General features: G+C 46.3%; 1 protein-coding gene across 1 annotated transcript in view; it reads left to right on the plus strand.

The window, feature by feature from the left end:
* LOC119594921 (PDF receptor-like) overlaps window positions 1-268 on the plus strand; it is a gene marked incomplete at its 5' end in the record, with an annotated part of 54,622 nt that overhangs the window by 13,245 nt on the left and 41,109 nt on the right. Inside the window, 1 exon segment of the mRNA XM_037943993.1 lies at window positions 84-241. Within this exon segment, the coding sequence (XP_037799921.1) occupies window positions 84-241 (158 nt within the window).

Here is a 268-nt window from a genome sequence, read left to right on the forward strand (position 1 = left end):
AATACCACACCAATACTTACCCCACCCAAATACCATTTACTGCTTCTTTAACACGCATTCCTCTTTTTCAATCAACTGCACAGAGACGGCATACAGAACGTGCTCCTCGGATGGCCGGTGGATGGGGAAGGACCCTTTTAGTAACGCTACCAATGGCTGGACGAACTACACTGCTTGCTTCACTCCCAATGTGCTTGATCTCCTGAATCAGCTGTATTCCGGTACTGAGGAAGAGGCACAGGTGCGTTTATTTTTGGTTATTTTCATT

This window comes from Penaeus monodon, chromosome 34 (assembly GCF_015228065.2).
Source record: "Penaeus monodon isolate SGIC_2016 chromosome 34, NSTDA_Pmon_1, whole genome shotgun sequence".
NCBI lineage: Eukaryota > Metazoa > Arthropoda > Malacostraca > Decapoda > Penaeidae > Penaeus > Penaeus monodon.